Source organism: Salmo salar, chromosome 04, assembly GCF_965601325.2.
Source record: "Salmo salar chromosome 04, fSalSal1, whole genome shotgun sequence".
Taxonomy (NCBI): domain Eukaryota; kingdom Metazoa; phylum Chordata; class Actinopteri; order Salmoniformes; family Salmonidae; genus Salmo; species Salmo salar.
In genome coordinates, this window is record NC_138294.1 from 48234420 (window position 1) to 48251856 (window position 17437).

At 39.2% G+C, this 17437-nt stretch overlaps 2 protein-coding genes across 2 annotated transcripts; one reads left to right on the forward strand and one right to left on the reverse strand.

Annotated features, from left to right (window-relative positions):
* Nucleotides 1-462: 462 nt before the first annotated feature.
* Nucleotides 463-5655, reverse strand: cdca5 (cell division cycle associated 5). Its single transcript, XM_082974489.1, has 5 exons — nt 5165-5655; nt 2383-2450; nt 2159-2227; nt 1536-2039; nt 463-1348 (listed from the first exon to the last, which is right to left on the reverse strand). The coding sequence occupies exons 1-5, from the start codon at nt 5196-5198 to the stop codon at nt 1268-1270; spliced, it is 756 nt and encodes a 251-aa protein (XP_082830615.1). The 5' UTR covers nt 5199-5655; the 3' UTR covers nt 463-1267.
* A 727-nt stretch (nt 5656-6382) lies between these two features.
* Nucleotides 6383-14116, forward strand: LOC106603132 (zinc finger protein-like 1). Its single transcript, XM_014196410.3, has 8 exons — nt 6383-6561; nt 6796-6912; nt 8964-9075; nt 9243-9436; nt 9678-9753; nt 9917-10111; nt 10333-10468; nt 11629-14116. The coding sequence occupies exons 2-8, from the start codon at nt 6811-6813 to the stop codon at nt 11813-11815; spliced, it is 1002 nt and encodes a 333-aa protein (XP_014051885.1). The 5' UTR covers nt 6383-6561; nt 6796-6810; the 3' UTR covers nt 11816-14116.
* Nucleotides 14117-17437: the final 3321 nt, after the last annotated feature.

Here is a 17437-nt window from a genome sequence, read left to right on the forward strand (position 1 = left end):
CATACAATACTAGCGTCTGTAGTTGTCCATCGCCCGCAGCCCCTTTCCCTGAATTGATTATCAATTGTGTGATACAGCACAGGCCTCCACTCGCAATCAATGGCAGCACTGCACTGATGTGACCCTCCAGCAAAGAGAATGGAAGGTCAAAGCAGTGTGGGGCTGAAACCCAGCCCACAGGTTATATAACTCAGAAATCAAGTGTTTTCTCCTTCAATTCTAAAGGACAATGTTATTTTGGAGACCTAGAACATTGATAGTCAATATAAACAAAATTGAGATTTTTAAAAATATCACTGGCCTGGTAAAATGTTACTTTTTGAACTATCTTTAAAAGATAAAAAAGAATGACTATAATGAACGCATCATGTAGCACAGTTGTTATAACAAATGCATAGATCACAGGAAAAAAGCATCAATAACTTAGTTTGTTTCATACAGTAATTATTCAAACTGGAAGAGTTACACAGATTAAACTATTTATTATATTCTTGATAGCAGAACAATTCTAAAAAGTAACATTACTTCTTACAAAAAAAAGAAATAAAGCAGAGACGTCTTCAACCATATGATAGACTTGAGTCAGTAACGGACATGGCCAGCCAATAAGAACGCGTTTCCAATTGATATGGAGTAGTGATCAGATAATAAGTCTTAATCACTAACATCTAAACTATCATCTATGAGTGGAATAAAGAAACTAATTACATTTACACTAATACAAAAGAAAATAACAGTGATGGAAGAAGCCACAATGAGAGGGTGAGCGCAACCTCTAGGGAACAAAATGTGATAGGAGCTTTGTAAACTATTCTTATAGGTTAAAACACACCTGTAATCCAACAATGATTTAGCAAATAATTTTAAATATAAAGGGTGCTCATCAACACAAAATTATGTCCCAGTGACCTAATGAAGTTGTAATTTCAAAAAACAAATAACTATCAACATATCAAAGTGACAGGAACATCCTTGAAGCTAGAATTCTTTCTTGAGATACATTGTTGATGATACCAATCTGACATTTCCAACTGAATTTTTTTAATGTATTTTTTTTTAAATTTATTTTATTTTTTAAATCAACATTTCTGTCTTGTAAATGAATCCTGTTGGTTTCCCATAGTTTGCATTTTCATGCAAATAAAAAGTTAACTCGTCTTCATTGTCTTTGTAATACAATAATGAAATTAAAAACATTACCGTTCTCCAGTATTGGCAACAAGTCTTTCTAGTTACATGTCAAAGTCTTTGTAGATGACCCATGAGTTTATTCCACCAACAATTCAAATCCTTCTGCCTCTTCAAACTCTGCATTCATCTTTGCCGCAAGGTCATCCAGCTCTGCCAGCTGGTTAGGAAGGAAATTGAAAAGTAGATCAACAAAGGTACAAATGCTATAGCTTCTTCCACATCTTCATCTTGAAAATAATGTAAGTGCTGGTTTTCATATCTTGTTAAGTGGTAAAGTACACTGTAGTCTACTATAGTTTAGTTGTCCATCAATGTTGTCAACAGTGACATATATCCTCACTTACTTTTATTTGATGAACCTTCTTCCTCCTCCTCTTCTCCTTTACCACAACGACACCAGGGATGTTGACATCTGGCTCTGGGTCAGGAGCAGCACTGTTGTCCCCTTCCAGCAGGGTGAAGGAGCTGACTCCACAGAGAGACCTGAAGGCTTCAGGGCCCACCCTGAACTGCTCCACCTTGCGGAGAACCTGAGGTGTCTGAAGCTTCTCAAATCCAAACAGGGTCTCCCGACGCTGAGGAGATGGGGAGTGCTCGACCTGGTGACTTTCAAACGAAGGGTCTCCTAGGCTTAGGCGGGTATAGGACCGCCGCACCTTTTGTGACCATGCTGAGTCTTCTGGGTTTGCTGCAGCCTGTGGACAGGGTGGTGAGGGGGCCAAGATTGGGGAAAGCATGGTGGCTTTTGGTGGAGGGACCTGGGCAGGTCCTGGGGTATAGATTTGGGACTTCTTCCGACTGCCTTCAAGCAATCTTTGTTCATTTCCTGTGTGGTCCTCGGAGGGGACCTGAAACAAAATCAATTGTGCACATATGACTGGGCTGATATGAAATAGCAGAAGGACCAAACATTTTAAAACTATGCAGCTTATTATGGAAACCGATTTGCTGTGTTCTTTCAACTCACATTGACTTGTGTTTTCCTGGGTGCAATCTTCCTCACAGTGATGCGGCGTTTTATGGCATCTGTAGGAGCCTGTGGATTACAGTAACATAATTCGACAAAATACTGAAATGACTGAAGATGTTTGCAGGATGCAGTTTGACTATGTCAATAAGTAAATTGAAATGTTACTAGTTCTGAAAGACTGGTGGTGTTTAGTTCTAGCTGCTGACAAAGGTACTACTCACAGAGTTGGGGACATTATCATTTGGAGAGTTCAACCGCATTGACCTCCTTCGTGGCTGGCTGGCAGAATCTGGTATAAGCCAAAGAATGGTCCAACCATCAACAATTTTACCTCACCGGCAGCTTACAACCAGCAGCTGCACATCTATCACTCCATTGTTTAATTGCTATATTCTAAATATTTCATCACTGTGGCCTATTTATTGCCTTACCTCCCTTATCCTACCTCATTTGCACACACTGTATATAGGATTTTTCTATTGTATATGTTTGTTTATCCCATGTCTAACTCTGCATTGTTGTTTGTCGCACTGCTTTGCTTTATCTTGGCCAGGTCGCAGGTGTAAATGAGAACTTGTTCTCAACTAACCTACCTGGTTAAATAAAGGTGAAATAAAAATGTTTTTAAACAATTGTGTGTGATCTTTGTAGCCAGTAGCAAGCCAGTAGCAACAGCCTTCCCCGTAGCTCAGTTGGTAGAGCATGGTGTTTGCAACGCCAGGGTTGTGGGTTCGATTCCCACGGGGGGCCAAGTACGGAAAAAAATGTATGAAATGAAAAAAATGAAATGTATGCATTCACTACTGTAAGTCGCTCTGGATAAGAGCGTCTGCTAAATGACTCAAATGTAAATGCAAATGTAATGACTTGACTGGTAAAGTTGAAGTGACAGTTGTTTTTAGTCTAATGTCAAGATGAGTCCATGTCCAAAGCCATCTGTTGTCAAGATCCAGCTGTATGCTTTAATATGTAAAGGCGTGGGGAAGATAGGCAATAGTTTGTAACTGCAGCCTGCAATTCAGGGCGTTCCCCCTGCCTACCCTTACCACCTGGGGGAGGACCGTCAGGAAGTCCAGAATCCAGTTGCAGAGGAGTGTTCAGTCCCTGGTTCCTGCAGATGCAGTAATGCCCAAATGCAGGGATGCCCTGAATTGCAAGCTGCAGTTGTACCCTTCTCAAGATAGACATCAAAATGATGGAAATAGATAGATCTTGCATTTATTTGAGATTGGGGCATATAGTTAGCTGTCTAACTAAGTCTACAAAATAGATAACATTTGACACTCATCTCACCATTAAAAAAAAAAATGTAAAGTTTGATTTAGTGAACCACACATTGGCTAGCTACAGGCAAGCACTTAAGAACTTCTCTAAATTACTTAGAGTCTAAGACATTTAGGTATCAAAAAATGATTTGATAAAATATTGACTTTGACCTTACTACTAAAGCCCATAGAAATATATTGAATAACACATTCATGGCAAAAAGGACAGTATATACACACACATATATCTCTCCAGTCAAAAGTTTGGACACACCTACTAATTCAAGGGTTTTTCTTTATTTTCACATTGTAGCATAATAGTGAAGACATCAAAACTGTTAAATAACACATATGGAATCATGTAGTAACCAAACAAGTGTTAAAAAAAAACTAAATATATTTTAAATTCTTCAACCCTTTGCCTTGACAGGTTTGCACAGGTTTGCACACTTTTGGCATTCTCTCAACCAGCACTAGTTGGCTACTTTTCCTTCACTCTGCGGTTCAACTCATCCCAAACGATCTCAATTGAGGTCAGGTGATTGTGGAGGCCAGGTCATCTGATGCAGCACTCCATCACTCTACTTCTTGGTCAAATAGCCCTTACACAGCATGGAGGTGTGTTTTGGGTCATTGTCCTGTTGAAAAACAAATGATAGTCCCACTAAGCCCAAACCAGATGGAATGGCGTATCGCTGCTGAATGCTGTGGTTACCATGTTGGTTAAGTGTGCCTTGAATTCTAAATAAATCAAACAGTGTCACTAGCAAAGCACCCCCACACCTCCATGCTTCACGGTGGGAACCACACATATGTAGATCATCCGTTCACCTACTTTGCGTCTTCCAAAGACACGGCAGTTGGAACCAAGTCTCAAATTTGGACTCAACAGACCAAAGGACAGATTTCCACCGGTCTAATGTCCATTGCTAGTGTTTCTTGGCCCAAGCAAGTCTCTTCGACTATGAAGGCCTGATTCACGCAGCCTCTGCTGAACAGTTGATGTTGAGATGTGTCTGATACTTGAACTCTGAAACATCTATTTGGCCTGCAATAACTCTAATGAACTTATCCTCTGCAGCAGAGGTAACTCTGGGTCTTCCTTTCCTGTGGTGGTCCTGATGAGAACCAGTTTCATCATAGCGCTTGATGGTTTCTGCGACTGCACTTGAAGAAACATTGAAAGTTCTTGACATTTTCCACATTGACTGACCTTCATGTCTTAAGGTAATGTACTGTCGATTCTCTTTGCTTATTTGAACGGTAGCCTAGTGGTTAGAGCGTTGGACTAGTAACCGAAAGGTTGCAAGATTGAATCCCCGCACTGACAAGTTAAAAATCTGTCCTTCTGCCCCTGAACAAGGCAGGTTCCTAGGCCATCATTGAAAATAAGAATTTGTTCTTAACTGACTTGCCTATTTTTTTTTTTAAGGGGAAAAAAAAAGGGGCTTGGTCTTTTACCAAATAGGGCCATATTCTGTATACCACCCCTACCTTGTCACAACACAAATGATTAGCTCATACGCATTAAGGAAAGAAATTCCACATATTAACTTTTAACAAGGCACACATGTTAATTGAAATGCTTTCCAGGTAACTACCTCATGAAGCTGGTTGAAAGAATGCCAAGAGTGTGCAAAGCTGTCAAGGCAAAGGGTGGCTACTTTGAAGAATCCCGAGGGACATTTTCCGGATAGAGCGGGTGTGAAATAAAGAACAAAATATCAAAAATACTGACCAGCCAAAACGGGTTGTGGTGTCTCGTTGCTCATCCTTGCCGTCTGTCCAGCTAGATTTACCAATATAAAATCAGTAGCTAACAAGCTAGCTTACGAAATGAGAACAAAGACAATTGTATAGTTAACAAATAAATAAAAAAAGCTAACTATGCCCCTAATAACTAATGCAAAATTCCGAGTGGATAACTTGCTAGCTAGATAGCTACTGTAGTAGTTCATTTTGCTTGAACTCCCTAGCTGAAGTCCTACTTGTTTCAAAATTGCCCGCCTGGAAGTACCGGAAGTGTTAGATTGCCACTTCCTGTCCATTATTTACGTCTTTCTCCACAACCATTTACTTCAGTACTGCACAGGTACTACATTAACGATAAATGTGCGATTCCAGCTAAACTATGATAAACTCCAGAATAGTAGGCGGAAACACAGGGCTAGATCAAATAAATAGATTAACACTCCAGTATTCACCTTTCAGTTTGTTGCAATCCGCCAAATACACATTTAAAGAAGAAGAAAACCTACGATGAACACATTTGCCAGATATTTCACTGGATGTATACGTTTGAAGCATCCGGTTGGCGTTTCCACTCACTACCGAATATGGTGATGACAGGAAGCGAGATGGATTTGGCCTATATTATGCAAATTTTCTAATTCTGCTAATAATACCGTTTTCTATTCTCAAACCAATAATTGTATTTTTCCAAAACTAAAACCTGTTACCAACAGTGGACTAAGTGGACTAAGTTGTAGATTTTACCCTGTGCCAAAGTTTTTTAAATGAGTTGTTTAGGAGTGCAAGGGCGAATTGACTTACACAGTTGCACGTCATAGAGTAGGCGAAAATATGCAACTACGTGCTAGAACGCACCAATATTATTATTATTATGAACAAAACAAATACAAAAACATACAAACAAGAGTACATCAACTTAACAGACAGGAGTATTACATATCGAGATACATTTTCAATTTCTCAAAAGGTTTTATGGTACGTAACGTTATTGCTTTTTTGTTTTTACACTTACTGATCATTTTAAAATAATACTTAAATTCTATCTTAAACAATGTGAAGAGGGGTTTGTTGTCCGCCCACTTCATAAAAAAAAAAAAAAATTACAATAAAATCTGATCGTTGATCAGCTCTCGCCAAACCGATTTTAACCTGACAACCTCAATTAAAAACTGCACAAACTAATCTTGGGCCAGCTGTGCCGTGCTCACGTGACATCATTGTTCTGCGACTCTACCGGAAGAGACGTGGCAAAATGTCAGCGTCTGAAAACATTCGCATTTTCTAGATTTAGCTGACCAAGTTGGTAGAGCAGAACATCAGTATTTTTACAACCCCTTCCTTCCTTCATACGAAAAAGCATCGAGGAGAAATATTGCGTAACAGGTAAGGTTGAGATAACTTATAATTAAGGCCACCCGAAACAAATCTGATGCTAGCTATAGCTATCAATACACGTAAGCAGTGTCTTACACACCCATATGTAATCATCAAACTTAATTTGATCCATGAGTAGATTTGACTGGGATATCAGAACATTGCTTAGATAATACCCATAACTATGATGTCGTTGCTGAAGATTGTTTTGGTGGTCACTTGTGTCTGAATCTGTGTGTACAGTACTACAGACAGACCATGGGTCTGTGCAAGTGTCCTAAGAGGAAGGTGACCAACCTGTTCTGCTTTGAACATCGGGTGAATGTTTGTGAGCATTGCCTGGTCTCCAACCACAACAAGGTCAGTGGATGGACAGCTCTAAATATTCATGTAATGTGAAATGAAATATAGATCATATAGGTCGTTAACAATAAAACGTTAAAATATGGTGCAGAGCGTTCGATTTGGCTGCTGGGGGGAAAGGAGACTTCCAACTCCGCTAAAACCATTGAGAACTACGTCCCGTTTGCAAGGGATTATTAAATAAACTATTTGGTTTTTATATCACCTCTTGAAGAGCATAGTCAGAATTACACATTTCCGATTATTCCACGTGTAACTATCATCAGAGTAATGCAGCAAGTAACTGCATGCGTTTCATGATCAGTAAACATCAATTATCATGTAATTTCAGATATGTGAGGGTAGCCAATCCGATTGGCATGTAGCTAGCTAGCCCTTGATCATGACTCTCCGCTCCATTACATTGCACGAAGGTGTCTTCTGTACCTGGGATGTTGTTAAGATCCTCAACACTCGTTCTGAACATTACTATGCATCACTTGCGGTACAGTTTTGGAAGCATAAGGAACTTATCTATCATATCAGCGAGAAATAATGTGTGTGTACATGCATGCATACATGCATACAAAATTGATACACACCTTCTTTATGGGGTTAGTGTTCCCACATGGCCATATCTCCATGTTACAGCGCATGTTTACGGAAGATGGAGGGACCACATGTGCTACCTAGCATGCTCAGAACACCTTTGTGTAACGGAGGAATGCCACCAGAAACGTGTTGTCAATGAAAAATATTGTTGGCTGCAACTCTGATAAAGCCTGTTAAAACATTGTACACTAAGTGTATATTTTGCATTTGTGAAATTATTTTGATGTGATATGAAAGTAAAGGGCTTTATGTTTCTAGAACCTTATCGCAATTGAGAATCGATTCACTTGTAGATTGTGTTTGTGGCTGCCTGAGCCAGTCCACCTCTGGAAATAACATATACTATCCTTGGACCTTAAAGAGTAACGATAGGCATTTTAAGAGTATATCTTGGGCTAGTAGCTAGCTAGCTAAGCAAACATGTGTCATTTAGCTCGCTTCATCAGAGATTATCCTTTTGGAAAGAGCTTGACATTAGCAAGTCCTCGTCCTGGTAAAGTTGTCAGTCAGACTTCTGTCATCACCACTATAGATGGCAAGAAAATCAAACAATATTTGCATATAGCCATCTAATTTATCCCCTGAAAGTTAGCTTATATGGACGTGATATGTTATTAGCTAGCAAGTTAATTTGACGTGATCATCAATCAATGTAGCCTATCATGTCTGTCAGCAGCAAACAGTACATTAGCTAGGTCTACTTACCACTAGCAATGTTTAGCCAACTGTACAAAGTTTATACTGGTAGCTTGCAAAGTAAACATTATCAGTTAACTGCACATCGGCAAATGCACCCTTCTACTGCTTGACAGGCAGAGCCCTCAAAGGATGGGAAATTAACCTAAAAAAACACTCATACTTGTCAGGTATAGTTCACTTTTACTTTAGATCACTCAAATTTCCAATTCATGGTGGCCAATATTGAGAGGTATCTTGAGGCTACCCTCACATATATTTTAAATTACATGATCAAATTGTTTACTGAAAAGCATGCAGTTAAATGCTGTATAACTCTGATAGAGCTTAATGTGCTCTATTGTTTTGCATGTAATATTCTGACATTTGTGGTTCTTATTATACTCTTCAAGAGGTGATGATATTATGACCAAACAGTTAAGTTTTAACAATCCCTTGAAAACTGCATTGTGTCGGTGTTGGCGGTATGGGCTGGAGGTGCCAGCCGACAGAACCATGTGCAAACCGGTGTACTGAAGGTCGGACTGGTAACAGTTCTTTGTGGATATATTGTCTCAGATTAAAATAATTTCCAACAGGTAAAGTAAGTCCAGATGAAGTGTATTAAACATTCTGACTTGTAATGGGACTATTTGGAAATGTTGAGCTTACATGTTAGAGACGAGAGTGTAAGTCTTCCACTCTCGGATTCTAAAAGGGACTAATAGTAGCTGTGTTTGCCACTAAACTATGAAGTATTTTCTCTCCATTCTGATTACCAGTGTATAGTGCAGTCCTACCTCCAGTGGCTTCAGGATAGTGATTACAGCCCTAACTGTCGACTGTGTAATAACCCACTGATCTCCCAGGATACTGTCAGATTGGTCTGCTATGGTAAGATTGTCAACATATTGGATTTGTTATCCTTTGTGCTCTTATTGAATTTGTTATAGTCGTGTTCTTTTTTGAGAGGAACTCTCCATATTGTTGTTGCTTGATATTATTGCTCTGTGGAATTTGCACAAACCCACCTGGATCATTGCCCTTTCTCTCTATCCAAGATGTATTCCACTGGGCCTGTCTTCATGACCTGGCAGCCCGGTTGCCCCTACACACTGCTCCTGCGGGATACCAGTGCCCCAGCTGCCAGGGTCCAGTGTTTCCTCCCTCCAACCTGGCCAGCCCAATAGCTGACATGCTGAGGGAACAGCTCTCCTTAGTCAACTGGGCAAGAGCTGGACTAGGCCTACCTCTGGTGAGGAATAGGGTTTGGCTGGGTCACACTAGCCGTTAAAGAAATTGAATAGTGATGGTGACAGGGATATACTGGTTGAGATGCTGGGTACCAACATTAAATTGTGTATGATATTAGTGTAAAATATTTTTAAGGCTTAAATTATGTTTTAGGACCCATAAATCAAGTGTTTCTTTCAGCGAGATGGCAAGTATTCTGTGACAATTCAAATCTAACATGCACATACTCTCTCCACTGCAAGATTGAAGAACCTGTAGAAGCTATTCAAGACAGCACACAGGATGTCACTGATTATGCTGAGTGGTCCACATTTGATGGTGAGTCATTGTCTCTGGTCTGTTACTGCCTTGTTGGTCTACAATAGCGGGAGCCTGTATTGCAGCCGAAGGCATCATGACATAATGCTAAGCTAAATGTTCGATTTGTTTGTTCGAATCAGAAAGGTTACTGGAACATTTACCTTCTCCCCCACTGTGCTAGCCCCAGCATTGGAGACCACTGAAGCTTACCCCGCCCACTCCTACACCCCCAGCCCGGCCCCTACTCTAGTTCCACCTCCAGTACAGGAAGATCATGGAAATCTCTACAACAACGGGGGGATGGTAGCACAAGAACAACACTCTGGGGTCAACATGATCACTGCAACCACCAGTGACACAATCACCCTACACACAGGTAAAGGACTATGAATGTTACTGTGGTTTGCAGGAACTGTACTAATCCTAACCTTTACTAACCACACAGTGTTGTCATGCCGTACAGGCTAGTCCAAACCGTAGCCTCAAATCTAATCTTAGTTCATGTCATTTTTGATAACGCATCTGATATTCTTCACGTAGATGCATGTGTATAATGTATCCTCATATTTGGTTATTCATTTGATGTTTTGCTTCCAGCATCAACCCCAAGGAAAGTCTATGACACACGGGGCTCTGGTCCCAGCTCTGGACACAGCTCTGTGACACAGATCGACTTTGACGACGACAAGTACCGGCGACGGCCAGCACTCAGCTGGTTTGCACAGATTCTCAAGTCAGTAATTGAATTGTGTTACTAGTTATTTAAAGTAGGTGCTATTCATTTAGTTATTGCACAGCAAGTATACCTTTCTGAGCAAACTACATTACATATGGACAACAGTACTTTTTATTTTTATTTAACCATTATTGAACTATTTAACATACTTAAAGGATACGTTTTATTTTTACAACCAAATCTCTATTTTGATGTATATGGAATGTTATAGAAGGATCCAAGACATCTTTTTTTGTGATTTCACTTGTTTTCGATATACTTACCCCAAACAGCAATTATTTTCCTTGTTGTGTAGTATGGGGGGCCAATGGCTCCGAAAACACCCAAATACATCCTTTTAGAAACAACAACGCTCTCAGTATAGCGATGCAGGTCTTCAGATGCTGTTCACATGAAATTGTGTCATTCCGAACTTTATCAGCAATGTTTTATTCCCTTTTGTGCGACTCGAGCTGTTTCCCCTATCCAGCTGTTTCATTCTCCATGTAGCCTGCTGCTACAGGTAGCTGCCAAAATAAAAGAAACACCAACATAAAGTGATTTTAATAGGGTGTTGGATCACTACGAGCTGCCAGAACAGCGTCAATGCACCTTGGCATCGATTCTGGAAGTGTCTGGAACTTCCTGTGTGAAGTCACCCTATGCTTTCAATATACTGTACTTTGTATCCCTCATTTACTTAAGTGTTTATTTGATTCTTTATTTTTGGCAGTTACCTGTAGAATGGACTGAGAGGGTCGCAACAAAACTGAATATAACATTGCAGAAAAAGTTCGGAATGACAGAATTTCATGTGTACAGCATCTAAACACCTGCATCGTTATAGTGAGAGGTTTGTTGATTCTGAATGGATGTATTTGGGTGTTTTTAGAGCATTTGTTCATGGTTTTTCTGGGCCCCCATTATACACAACGAGGATCAGGAATTGATTTGCTGTTTGGGGTATGTTTCTCAAAAACAAGTGCAATCACAAAAAAAGATGTCTGGGCTCTTCTATAACAACATTCCATTTACATCAAAAGCAGAGATTTGGTTGTAAAAAAACAACTTATCCTTTAACTTACATTTTATAGATCCGATTTATCAGTTACTCTGTTTCCAAAGGTGGAGTCCCATTTCTCTTAACTCTGAAGATATAAATGAATTTGTGTTCTCAGAAACCGGATGGGTTCAAAGAGGACAGGCCTGTCCTGGAAGCAGAGGGTCTTCATGCTCCTTCTGGTTGGAGTTCTGGGATTCTTTACCTTGATTATCATTATGGCTAAACTGGGCCGTGCTTCAGCTGACTCCGACCCCAACTTAGACCCCCTACTAAACCCCAACATCCGAATGGGCAAAAACTGACCAGCACCCAACTCCATGTCCTGTTGAGTGTTGAACATGGGGCCGATATAAGTCCATCTAAGATGGTAGGACCAGTAGAGGCAGAGAGGCACCTTCTCTCTCGGATATGAAAGAAGAGGACAGGATGGTGTGTTTTTTTGCCCTGGAAATGATAGCAACCTTACACACTTTTCCCCTCTTTGGGATTGGCAGGTGCCGATTTCCTATGCATCTACTACTCAGAACTAATAGGCTATATAACCAGCGTGTGTGTGGAAACGCATTCAATTATTTACATTGCTTTTAGAGCTATATGTAAAATTAATAAATATTTTGACCCACTGTACACTAAAGTAACTGTCCAGTGAAAATCTCACTTTAAGTTCATACTCTATTTAACTTATACCCAAATAATGTTGTTGACTCATCCTATACTCATATTTGTGGCCAAAGCATACATTTGAGATTTATTTTAATTTTTTAACTTTATTTTTTTAAACCACCTCAAACTTGTATCTCAAACAGGCCGTTTAAAAAAATGCTAGCTATTTACTCATAGAGGATGATGTCATCCTGAGGATGAGCTGGTCAATCAGCGCTTTACTCGCATTAATATTTTTTAACATAATTACCCTTTTTTTGGGGGAAGGAAGTATTTCACTCCTATTGTAATTAGTTTTAGGTCATATTTAATATAAATCTGGGATCACTGGACAGTTACTTTGAATGAGATTGCAGTGTTGGTAATAATGGTGATGGGGAAAACAGAAATACTGTATTCTGTGTATGGCACACAAATATGGCTTGTTGCAACATCTGCTAAAAACAAAGGTATTTTTGGAGTGGGCATCAATAACAGTTGTTCAAGTTACTTGAGTGAGTGAGGTTTGTGTTGAACTGGAAGAATGCTGTGTCTGACATTCACATACTGTTTTTGTATGTTGATTTAAATCTTAAAGTATGTAAATATAGAAATTGAATGAAATACGGTGAGTTGTGTGTTGAACTGGAATAAATGTTTCTAGCCAATTGTCTCCCAAATTCTGAATGCAATATAAGTTGTAATCTTTGGACAAAGAAAATGTAGAACAGTCTGAGGATATTAAAATTGAGTGGTTGTTAACCCAGGGGACATTGTTCATCTTGGTATAGCATTAAAGTAACATAGTGTTCTGAAATCCACAAGTGCCCTGTGCCCCAACCTGGTCTCAGAGTACTTTTTATTATTCTGTATGTAAATCCGAGACACTCCATTTTACTATGTTATGTTTCATATGGTATGTATTAATTTGTGGATGTCCATCACCCACTTCATGACATGTTACGAATTTGCTAAACGTATGATATGTTATGAAATCTAGCTAGGCGGCTAACATTAGCTAGGCTAGGGGTTAGGGTTAGCTAACATGCTAAGTAGTTGTAAAGTTGCTAAAATTCTAAAGTTGTCCTTGATGAGATTCGAAATCACACCCATCCACCACGACCAACCGCCCTACTTTCAATTTTGTCTTAAGTAATCATCTGTTTTACGTAACTATACCATACTAAACATATCATACTATTTTCAGGGTTGAGGATGTACATTCGCTATGTTACATATAGTCTATGAGACCAGGCTGTGTGCTCAGACACTGTTTGACAGAGTGGTCTACTTTCAAAGATCCTTAACTTGCTTCTCTTGAGTTTGAAGTGTTACTAAAGGTGTCTGCGCATTGCTGTGGTTCAAATTTGGTTGTAATATTTGGACATTCTTTGACCATTTAACTTGCCATTTACAAAAACATAATGTGTTTAGTAGGTATGTGTGTTGATAGGACCTCACATTTTAAAATGTATGTATTGAAATCAAATGTCTACAGTACACCAATATCAATTTGCTGTTCTTATCTTTGCACTTTTGTGAAAAATTACACTTTCAAAAATATTTGAGGAAAAATATCTCTCTTGCTGATGCTTACTCTGCAGAAGACAGTTCTGTCAATGTAAGAAGCTGTATTTTTATTTTGGAGTAATGTGTCCTTTTTGATAAAGCTGACTTACAACCCCAATTTTGTTTTGCTGTACTATTCACGTTTCTCAATTAAATTATGCTCTTTGTAAAGAGGTAACTGTTTGAAATGATCTATGAACACACATGTCATATTGTTACTTTTCACATCAGATTTGAAAAGAACTGAATGGTTTCACATAGCAACTTTCTGTCCTCAGAGATGATGATGACTCTTGCAAGTGTTCTGTTTCTTGAGGGGAAGGTGATTAATTTATTGGTATCTCAGAACAGCTCTGTACAAAATATTGTGGAATATAAAATTACTTGCTTGATATGTTTTCCAGTTTCTTGAAATACTTTGCAAAGCAACTTTATTTCTATGTGAGAACTGAAATGGTCTATTCATTCCTTTTAGTAGATGCTCTTATCCAGAGCAACTTACGGTGGTGAGTGCCTACATTTCCGTACTTATTCATACTGCTCCCCTGGTGGGAATCAAACCCACAACCCAAGCATTGCAAGTGCCATGCTCTACCAACTGAGCCACGTATCACAAACCACTTGCTATCTCAATGTACTCAATTATATTGGTCATTGTTTTTCTATTCATGGTGACGGAAAGTCTACAGGTATGAACTTAGATGACCGGCCTATGTACAATACAGTAATGTACATTAAGTGGTTTGTAAGGATGGTCAATTAATTTCCATGTTATTTGATCAAGAACATTTTGTCTTTGCCCATAACTTTGCACCTTTGGATGTAAATGTTTGAGGACAGGGTTTTGTTGTTACTGGATTCAATTAGAATGACAGTCACAGAGAAAGGGACAAGGCAACAACTCTTTCAATTCCAACTATTGAATCCTACAAGATAATTATACAACCTTTTTTTGCCAAAGCAGATATGCTGAATAAATGTTTTTGCCCGCCCTACAGACCTCTACATCGGTCCGCTAATACTAGTAAAGGGCCAGTGCACTACTTTTGTTGAAAAAAATATTTTCTTGTATTAATCTTTTTTTTTTTTGGGTGCTACAGCACCCCTACTTCCCGTACCCCTTGCAGTTTTTTTGTTTTTTTTCCCCCTACTGATCTACACAACATACTCCACATTTTCAAAGTGAAAGAAAAATGATAGAAAACGTACAAAAGAATATAAAAAAATGTCTTCACACCCCAGAGTTAATGCGTGGTGTTAGCACCTTTGACAACCATTACAGCTGTAAATCATTTTGATTAAGATTCTACCAACTTTGCAGAACTCTTACTGCAACATATCCATTGTTTTTGTCAAAATTGCTCAAGTGCTGTACATTTGGTTGGGAATCATTGATGAGCAGCAATATTCAAACTGCAACTAGACCACTCAAGAACGCTCAACACCTCTTGGAAAGCCATTCTGGTGTGTCTTTGGCAGGAAAATGTGTCTAGTTGTCCAGCTGAAAAATAAAACTATCCCAGGGATAGGCTTTTAGAAGACTGGCGGGTTTTTTAAGGTGTGTTTACATGCGTAGATGGAGTTGTTTGCGGGGCAGCAAACTTTTTGTTGTTGTTGCGTTATGTAGTGTTTTCACTACTTCCGAATTCGCCAGACAAAGTTCCACCCCGTTCATTTTCAACGAGAAAACAGTAATGTGCAGGAGGTTGTGGGAAGGTGAGCAGCTCGAACCGTGCTATGGGAGCAAACTGAAAAAGTTCAGCACTGCTCTACTTTATGCAAATTGCACGTGGCTGCCGTTAACCGATCAGGTGAGGAGCGGATGTTTGCTTGAAGATATTCGGTTCATGAAACATTGTTCTGACTGTCTTGATTTTGCTTTGTTAAAATACAGAGACAAAATCATAAGGTCAATGGCATGGAGGAAGATTGCAGAGATTGTTGGTGTTGATGGTGGGTGAAAAGAGATTTTCACAACAGTATATGCTTGTGCTGCTAGCTTCTGTACCTATGAATATTTTTTATTTAAGCTTTATTTAACTAGGCAAGTCAGTTAAGAATAAATTCTTATTTACAATGACGGCATACATCAAGCAACCTAAACCTGAAAACTGTGATCAAAGCCACCGTTTATGTAAATGTGCTGAGTAAGTTAAATTATGAAATCTGCCCACCAAAGGACAGAAATCACAGGTAACACGCATTATAACATGAGTAAATGATACATTAAGGGCCTCATTGTCAAAATCTCTAAGTATCCTTTTAAGCTGATTGGTCACTCTTTAAGGGCCACTAAATGAGCAGCAACGCTCCTCTGGGTGTAAACTCTGTGGACTTGGAAACTAAAACTGCTCCTGAGTAGAATGGACCCTTGTACTGCGACACAACATACAGAAAATTGTGTACGTTGCAGTAAATGATAGGAGTACACACACAAGAAACAGTTAACCATTTATGCTTGAAAAAAAAACATCTCATATAAATCCTTTTAATGATTATTTCTATGATAACTAGTATAAAATATGTTGATAATTGTGCACTATCATTTTTACCAGAATTTTTCATTTAACAGGACAGACATAGCGAATGTTATTCTGAAGGATTCCCAAAATCCAAGACCCAGAAGTACTTAGTTATTATTGCCTGCTTTACAGCGGTGAGGGCAACTACAGAGTTAGAGCATTTGTTCAAAGACCAATGGAGTGTGATCACTGTAAAGCTTTTGGACATGTTTCAAGTGTTTTCAGAAGGGAGAAGCCGAGATGTCCAAGTTGTGGAAGAGATCATATGTGTTTTAAAAGTGATGAAAATGTGATATGTTGCAATGTAGTGGGAACCATGAAGCCAAGTTTTTGGAATGCCCAACAAGGGCAAAAGAGAATGATGTGGCCAAAGTCAGGGCTCTCCAGAGCATTTCATATGCAGCGGCTGTTAAAAGTGTTAAGAGTTCGAATTGTGCTCCTAAGGAGTCCATGGTGGTGGATTGGGCTTCACTGAAGGCTGCAGGGGTTGCGGTTCAACAGCAGGATCCAGATATTTTAAAGTTTAAGAAGGTGGGCTTTGTGGCCTTTATAGCTATGGTGATTGATTGAACTGGTGGAGACGAAGTCAAGTAAAATAGATATTGTGGATGCTGTGGAATGGTTCCTGGGACTGAAAGACTTATTTATTTTATGTATTTTTTTAAATTTCACCTTTATTTAACCAGGTAGGCTAGTTGAGAATAAGTTCTCATTTGCAACTGCGGCCTGGCCAAGATAAAGCAAAGCAGTTTGACACATACAACAACACAGAGTTACATATGGAATAAACAAACATACAATCAATAATACGTTAGAACAGTCTATATACAGCATGTGCAAATGAGGTAGGATAAGGGAGGTAAAGCAATAAATAGGCCATGGTGGCGAAGTAATTACAATATAGCAATTAAACACTGGAATCTTAGAATGTGCAGAAGATGAATGTGCAAGAAGAGATACTGGGGTGCAAAGGAGCAAGATAAATAAATAAATACAGTATGGGGATGAGGTAGATTGGATGGGCTATTTACAGATGGGCTATGTACAGGTGCAGTGATCTGTGAGCTGCTCTGACAGCTGGTGCTTAAAGCTAGTGAGGAAGGTAAGAGTCTCCAGCTTTAGTGATTTTTGCAGTTCGTTCGAGTCATTGGCCGCCTCTCCTTACAGTTCTCTGCTGCCAAAGGAAGAATT

Coding starts and splice junctions, on each gene's coding strand:
- cdca5 (XM_082974489.1), bottom strand. CDS start 5,198: ATGAGCAACGAGACACCACAACCCGTTTTGGCTG. Junction 2,228..2,382: donor ATGATAATGTCCCCAACTCT/GTGAGTAGTACC, acceptor TGTAATCCACAG/GCTCCTACAGATGCCATAAA. Junction 1,349..1,535: donor AGAAGGTTCATCAAATAAAA/GTAAGTGAGGAT, acceptor CTTCCTAACCAG/CTGGCAGAGCTGGATGACCT.
- LOC106603132 (XM_014196410.3), top strand. CDS start 6,811: ATGGGTCTGTGCAAGTGTCCTAAGAGGAAGGTGACCAACCTGTTCTGC. Junction 9,754..9,916: donor TGAGTGGTCCACATTTGATG/GTGAGTCATTGT, acceptor CCACTGTGCTAG/CCCCAGCATTGGAGACCACT. Junction 10,469..11,628: donor TGGTTTGCACAGATTCTCAA/GTCAGTAATTGA, acceptor TTGTGTTCTCAG/AAACCGGATGGGTTCAAAGA.